The 7,500-nt window shown below is 49.6% G+C and overlaps 1 protein-coding gene across 1 annotated transcript in view; it reads right to left on the reverse strand.

Annotated features, from left to right (window-relative positions):
• Window positions 1–8: 8 nt before the first annotated feature.
• Window positions 9–7,500, reverse strand: part of LOC311106908 (protein-tyrosine kinase 2-beta-like) — a 62,233-nt gene continuing 54,741 nt past the window's right edge. The window contains exons 23-29 of the mRNA XM_084149295.1: window positions 6,993–7,175; window positions 6,165–6,314; window positions 5,095–5,130; window positions 4,812–4,836; window positions 4,141–4,319; window positions 2,278–2,358; window positions 9–948 (exon numbers count right to left, since the gene is read on the reverse strand). Of these exons, the coding sequence (XP_084005421.1) occupies window positions 727–948; window positions 2,278–2,358; window positions 4,141–4,319; window positions 4,812–4,836; window positions 5,095–5,130; window positions 6,165–6,314; window positions 6,993–7,175 (876 nt within the window). The 3' untranslated portion in view covers window positions 9–726. The remainder of the gene's footprint in view (window positions 949–2,277; window positions 2,359–4,140; window positions 4,320–4,811; window positions 4,837–5,094; window positions 5,131–6,164; window positions 6,315–6,992; window positions 7,176–7,500) is intronic.

The raw sequence follows: 7,500 nt of genomic DNA on the forward strand, positions 1-7,500 counted from the left end.
CTTTTCTTAAAGAGATTCTCCGATAATTTTGTATACGTTTTAGCCAGTAGTTCTGAACTAGCGCTTAGGAGCCTATAGTGGTCCCTGTAAATTGCTTACTACATCACATATGTGCAGATATGTGAACCACGTAATTGCTCTCTCTCTCTCTGCTGTGTCATTGGGCCCGCCCTGCAACCTCATTGGATAACGCTGGGCATGCCTCTTGCAAGCCGTCAGTCAAATGCGAGGGGCTGAAGCTCATTGGCTAGAACTCGTAATTACTAGGGGCTGGCCCACGTGGTGGGAAATGTAGGCAAAATGGCACGGCACAACTTCAAGAAAAACAGTCACTTTCAAACTAGGGATTTCGTGGCTAATTGAGGTAAAACCGTAATTAATAGACTATGCGTGTATGAACTACACGTTGACACATCCAGCCCAAAGCGGGAGGTTAAAAAAATACTTAGCAGTCGCCAAAGTTCCTGAGCATGTCTTTAATTTAAAACTCTGAGATAAACAGATATCACACAAGAAAGTCATATTTTCTGTCCATTTGAATCCTGACATTACATTTTAGTCATACTGATGCCGCTTATCTCGACTATTGTACCTGCAAGTCACTGATGTCCATCCAATCAGTCACAACATGTTTGGCTCTGACCTGTCCTCCAGTGGAAAAAAAAACAACCCACATGGAAATCCTCCCATCCATCCAGAGGGGGTGTCCTGTGGGTATTTACCCCACTATGGGTCCTCCGGTTTGGGCTTGGCCAGGTTGGCCCTGACCCTGGCCTGGTCCACAGCATCCAGGAGGTTCTTCCCGTCCATGGCCAGGTTGTGTGCTGCAGTCAGCATCTGTTTCTTACACTCCTCCTTCAGAGAGGTGATTGCGTTCTGCTGGGCCAGACGCATCTTACTGATCAACTCTGCCATGTCGTTGTTCAACAGCTTCTGGGTGCCCTCGATCTGAGAGGAGGGGAGAGGATTGGAGAGAGTGAAAGGTTAATGGTAGCCTGCATGCTAGCATGTTTTCTCTTTTAGCCAACTCCTTTGTCATTGTTCCTAAGTGAACATCTCAGTGGAACAAGAGAATAGAGGGATTGAGGACGGGGGATATACTGTTGAAGACGGGGGATATACTGTTGAGGGCAGGGGATATGCTGTTGAGGGCAGGGGATATACTGTTGAGGACGGGGGATATACTGTTGAGGACGGGGGATATACTGTTGAGGACGGGGGATATACTGTTGAGGACGGGGGATATACTGTTGAGGACGGGGGATATACTGTTGAGGACGGGGGATATGCTGTTGAGGGCAGGGGATATGCTGTTGAGGACGGGGGATATACTGTTGAGGACGGGGGATATACTGTTGAGGACAGGGGATATACTGTTGAGGACGGGGGATATACTGTTGAGGACGGGGGATATACTGTTGAGGACGGGGGATATACTGTTGAGGACGAGGGATATACTGTTGAGGACGGGGGATATACTGTTGAGGACAGGGGATATACTGTTGAGGACGGGGGATATACTGTTGAGGACAGGGGATATACTGTTGAGGACGGGGGATATACTGTTGAGGACGAGGGATATGCTGTTGAGGACGAGGGATATGCTGTTGAGGACGGGGGATATACTGTTGAGGGCAGGGGATATGCTGTTGAGGACGAGGGATATACTGTTGAGGGCAGGGGATATACTGTTGAGGACGAGGGATATGCTGTTGAGGACGAGGGATATACTGTTGAGGGCAGGGGATATACTGTTGAGGGCAGGGGATATACTGTTGAGGACGGGGGATATACTGTTGAGGACGGGGGATATACTGTTGAGGACGGGGGATATACTGTTGAGGACGGGGGATATACTGTTGAGGACGGGGGATATACTGTTGAGGACGGGGGATATACTGTTGAGGACGGGGGATATACTGTTGAGGACGGGGGATATACTGTTGAGGACGGGGGATATACTGTTGAGGACGGGGGATATACTGTTGAGGACGGGGGATATACTGTTGAGGACGAGGGATATACTGTTGAGGACGAGGGATATACTGTTGAAGGCGGGGGATATACTGTTGAGGACGGGGGATATACTGTTGAGGACGGGGGATATACTGTTGAGGACGAGGGATATACTGTTGAGGACGAGGGATATACTGTTGAAGGCGGGGGATATACTGTTGAAGGCGGGGGATATACTGTTGAGGATGGGGGATATACTGTTGAGGACGGGGGATATCGGAGAGAAGGAGTGAGGTAAAACGGAGAAGGTTGTTACTGTACCTCTGTCCTGATGGACTCATGCAGGGTAGGTAGAATATCATCCACACTGTGGATCAGACTCCGCAAGGTCAGCCCTATAGACTGGAGCGAGAGGGGAGTCTTTAATCAATAAAATACGTCCTGGCAAGTCAAGCTGTTACCGTGGCTACAGATACACGCCCCGCCACTACTAAAATAAAGGCGTGGAATGCAATAGTTTGAACAGTTCTGTGTACAACATTAAGTTTGTAGGCTACACCAGTGACCAGACAAAAGGTATCAAGGAGGGGGGAGTGGAACTCAGCACAGCAGCTACATAGGAAGCGGACTAGGCACTCAGCACAGCATCTACATAGGAAGCGGACTAGGCACTCAGCACAGCAGCTACATAGGAAGCGGACTAGACACTCAGCACAGCATCTACATAGGAAGCGGACTAGACACTCAGCACAGCATCTACATAGGAAGCGGACTAGACACTCAGCACAGCAGCTACATGGGAAGCGGACTAGACACTCAGCACAGCATCTACATAGGAAGCGGACTAGACACTCAGCACAGCAGCTACATAGGAAGCGGACTAGACACTCAGCACAGCATCTACATAGGAAGTGGACTAGACACTCAGCACAGCATCTACATAGGAAGCGGACTAGACACTCAGCACAGCAGCTACATGGGAAGCGGACTAGACACTCAGCACAGCAGCTACATAGGAAGCGGACTAGACACTCAGCACAGCATCTACATAGGAAGCGGACTAGACACTCAGCACAGCAGCTACATAGGAAGCGGACTAGACACTCAGCACAGCAGCTACATGGGAAGCGGACTAGACACTCAGCACAGCATCTACATAGGAAGCAGACTAGACACTCAGCACAGCAGCTACATAGGAAGCGGACTAGACACTCAGCACAGCATCTACATAGGAAGCGGACTAGACACTCAGCACAGCAGCTACATGGGAAGTGGACTAGGCACTCAGCACAGCAGCTACATAGTAAGCGGACTAGGCACTCAGCACAGCAACTACATAGTAAGCGGACTAGGCACTCAGCACAGCAACTACATAGGAAGCGGACTAGACACTCAGCACAGCAGCTACATAGGAAGCGGACTAGACACTCAGCACAGCATCTACATAGGAAGCGGACTAGACACTCAGCACAGCATCTACATAGGAAGCGGACTAGACACTCAGCACAGCAGCTACATAGGAAGCGGACTAGACACTCAGCACAGCAGCTACATAGGAAGCGGACTAGACACTCAGCACAGCAGCTACATAGGAAGCGGACTAGACACTCAGCACAGCATCTACATAGGAAGCGGACTAGACACTCAGCACAGCATCTACATAGGAAGCAGACTAGACACTCAGCACAGCATCTACATGGGAAGTGGACTAGGCACTCAGCACAGCAGCTACATAGTAAGCGGACTAGGCACTCAGCACAGCATCTACATAGGAAGCGGATTAGACACTCAGCACAGCAACTACATAGTAAGCGGACTAGGCACTCAGCACAGCAACTACATAGGAAGCGGACTAGACACTCAGCACAGCAGCTACATAGGAAGCGGAGTGGGTACTCAGCTACGTAAAAATAAATCCTGCACATGCGCAGAAATATCAGTATTTTTAGCCTGGGCAAATTGGGATACAGAAACTCCATATCTTATAATGCTTCTGTGGGTCCATTGCCTCTATCCTACAGCAGACCTGAGTACAGTCAAATACTTTCATATACTTGAGCTGCCCTTGATTGAGTTCGCCCGGTACAATGGGACTCATTTTCCCAAAAGTGGAACTCCAAGCTGAATCACAAGTGTCTGATTCAGGTTTCCTACGGGACTAGTCACCACCTTCCATGTCTTTACCTTCACTATGTTGATGTATTGTTCAGGCTGTAGTGTGTTGACATCGTTCTTCAGCTGCACCACCACCTTGACCAGCTCCATCACCGCCTGGTACACCTGGTCATCTGACCGGTCCAGCTCTGCTGTTGGGAAGGCCTGGGCTGTGGGGACGGGGAGACGTGGGGGCTTGTCTGGCGGGGCTGGGGTTTCAGAGAGGGAGGGAGAGAGGGAGGGAGGGAGGAGGGGGGGAGAGGGGGGAGAGAGGAGGAGGGGGAGAGAGGAGGAGGGGGGGAGAGGGGGGAGAGAGGAGGAGGGGGAGAGAGGAGGAGGGGGGAGAGAGGGAGGGAGAGAGAGGGACGCGGGGGGAAGAGAGGGGGAGAGAGAGAGGGAGGCGGGGGGAAGGGGGAGGCGGGGGGAGAGAGGGAGGGGGGCGGAGAGAGGGGGGGGAGGCGGGGGGAGAGAGGGAGGGGGGCGGAGAGAGGGGGGAGAGGAAGGCAGGGGGAAGAGAGGGGGGAGATGAGGGCGGGGGAGAGGGAGGCAGGGGGAGAGAGGGGGGGAGAGAGGGGGGAGAGATGGAGGCGGGGGGAGAGAGGGAGGGGTGTATGAGAAGGACTGGAGGATGTTTATGATACTTTTGTTACACTTAATCAAATTCCATTTCATACGACTAGATATTCTGAAGGACCACTCACCATGTTCAGTCTCAGCTTCAGGTGACTACAGACAGAGACAAAAAGCAGAATAACTATAGAAACCTGACTAATCATCGTACCTACTACAACTCCATATCGCATAGCAGGAAAGACAGTTGGGGATTTGTTACCAATTCATTGTGATTTCATGTAAATGGACAGACAGACGAGTGAATGACAGACCAGAAAAACAGAGGCTGCGGTAACACTAAACCTAAAGCCTGAAGGTATAATGCTTTAGAACTTGTTATATGCATATATGAGCTTTTAAAAAGACACATACCAGTGGACTGGAGGCGTCCTCCTGTCCCATGGGATCCTGTAAAGGAACAAGTAGCTTCAGGTTCATTTGACACTATATGGACGTGGACCGTCGATTGGCCACGGACCCCATGGTCCCCATAGGGACAGTCAGTTCAAAAACAGACCCACTGAGAGTGAGAGTTACGGGACTGGTGGTTAGGGTGGAGAGGGGGTTGGTTGATAAGGTGGACGGAAGGTAGTTATGGTGGACAGGGCGTACAGAGAGCTAGTTGTTAGGGCGGACTAGGGCCCGGTTGCTAGGGCAGGTTACTAGGTCTAGGGTGGTAAAGGTCGAAGGTGTATTCCCCACCAGGAGTCGTTACTCCTTGGTCAGCCACTTGTTGTTAAGGGGTTGTTAGGGTGGTTTGCTAGGTCTAGGGGGGAATATGTTGGAGGTATATTCCCCACCAGGAGTCTCTCCTCCTTGGTCAGCCACTTATTGTTAGGGTGGTTACTAGGGCGGGTTGCTAGGTATAGTGGTATAAAGGTCGGAGGTGTTTTCCCCACCAGGAGTCTCTCCTCCTTGGTCAGCCACTTGTTGTTAGGGTGGTTGCTAGGACGGGTTGCTAGGTCTAGGGGGGTAAAGGTCGGAGGTGTTTTCCCCACCAGGAGTCTCTCCTCCTTGGTCAGCCACTTGTTGTTAGGGTGGTTGCTAGGGTGGTTGTTAGGGCGGGTTGTTAGGTCTAGGGGGGTAAAGGTCGGAGGTGTATTCCCCACCAGGAGTCTCTCCTCCTTGGTCAGCCACTTGTTGTTAGGGTGGTTGCTAGGGTGGTTGTTAGGGCGGGTTGCTAGGTCTAGGGGGGTAAAGGTCGGAGGTGTTTTCCCCACCAGGAGTCTCTCCTCCTTGGTCAGCCACTTGTTGTTAGGGTGGTTGTTAGGGTGGGTTGCTAGGGCGGGTTGCTAGGTCTAGGGGGGTAAAGGTCGGAGGTGTTTTCCCCACCAGGAGTCTCTCCTCCTTGGTCAGCCACTTGTTGTTAGGGGGTTGTTAGGGTGGTTGCTAGGGCGGGTTGCTAGGTCTAGGGGGGTAAAGGTCGGAGGTGTTTTCCCCACCAGGAGTCTCTCCTCCTTGGTCAGCCATTTGTTATCCTCCATCATCTGTTGTTTCTGTTGTCTCATCGTCTCCTGCATACGCAGTCTCTCCATCTGCCACAACCGCTGGGCGTCCTCCTTACTGGACGGCTCCACAACGAACTCACCCTCCTATTGGAAGGGAGACACACACACACAATCCTATAGTACAGAGCTAGTAATACAGTAGCCATGCTTGTTGGGCTTATAGCAGTAACACAGGGCTTTAACACAAGCACAGGACCACATGACTTGGATCGTCATAGAGACCTAACGTAGAAGGCATAAATGAAACGGAAGCTAGGTTGAAGATACTGTATCCCTGAAAAACAGATGCTTACGGTTTCTTTAAACCCCCACTGAGGGTGGAAATAGAGTAACCAGAGTCTAGAAGGAAGTAGACTAGAACTAGATAACTAGAGTCTAGAATTAAGTAGACTAGAACTAGATAACTAGAGTCTAGAATTAAGTAGACTAGAACTAGATAACTAGAGTCTAGAATTAAGTAGACTAGAACTAGATAACTATAGTCTAGAATTAAGTAGAATAAAACTAGATAACTAGAGTCTAGAATTAAGTAGAATATAACTAGATAACTAGTCTAGAATTAAGTAGACTAGAACTAGATAACTAGAGTCTAGAATTAAGTAGAATATAACTAGATAACTAGTCTAGAATTAAGTAGACTAGAACTAGATAACTAGTCTAGAATTAAGTAGACTAGAACTAGATAACTACAGTCTAGAATTAAGTAGACTAGAACGAGATAACTAGAGTCTAGAATTAAGTAGACTAGAACTAGAGTCTCACCCCCATGCTGCATCGTCGTGGAGACACCATAGGCACCATCAAGGCGTTGCTCCTAGAGTCTACAGGAGTGGTGAATTCACAGGGACTGACCAGGTCTGGAGAGCTGGCACACAGGGCCTCATTCAGCTGAATGTGCAGGCCAATACTCTTCCCAAAACGACCCCCAGGTTTCAACCTGGAGGGCTGGAGACACAGGGACAGAAACGATGACGGGCGCTGAGTAACTTACAGTACCAGTCAAAGGTTTGGAGACACCTACTCATTCCAGGGTTTTCCTTTATTTTTTACATTGTAGAATAATAGTGAAGACATCAAAACTATGAAATAACTCATATGGAATCATGTAGTAACCTAAAAAGTGTTAAACAAATCAAAATATATTTTATATTTGAGATTCTTCAAAGTAGCCACCCTTTGCCTTGATGACAGCTTTGCACACGCTTGGCATTCTCTCAACCAGCTTCATGAGGTAGTCACCTGGAATGCATTTCAATTAACAGGTGTGCCT

The sequence above is a fragment of the Coregonus lavaretus genome (assembly GCF_964263955.1).
Source record: "Coregonus lavaretus genome assembly, chromosome: 31".
In the NCBI taxonomy this organism is placed as follows: Eukaryota; Metazoa; Chordata; class Actinopteri; order Salmoniformes; family Salmonidae; genus Coregonus; species Coregonus lavaretus.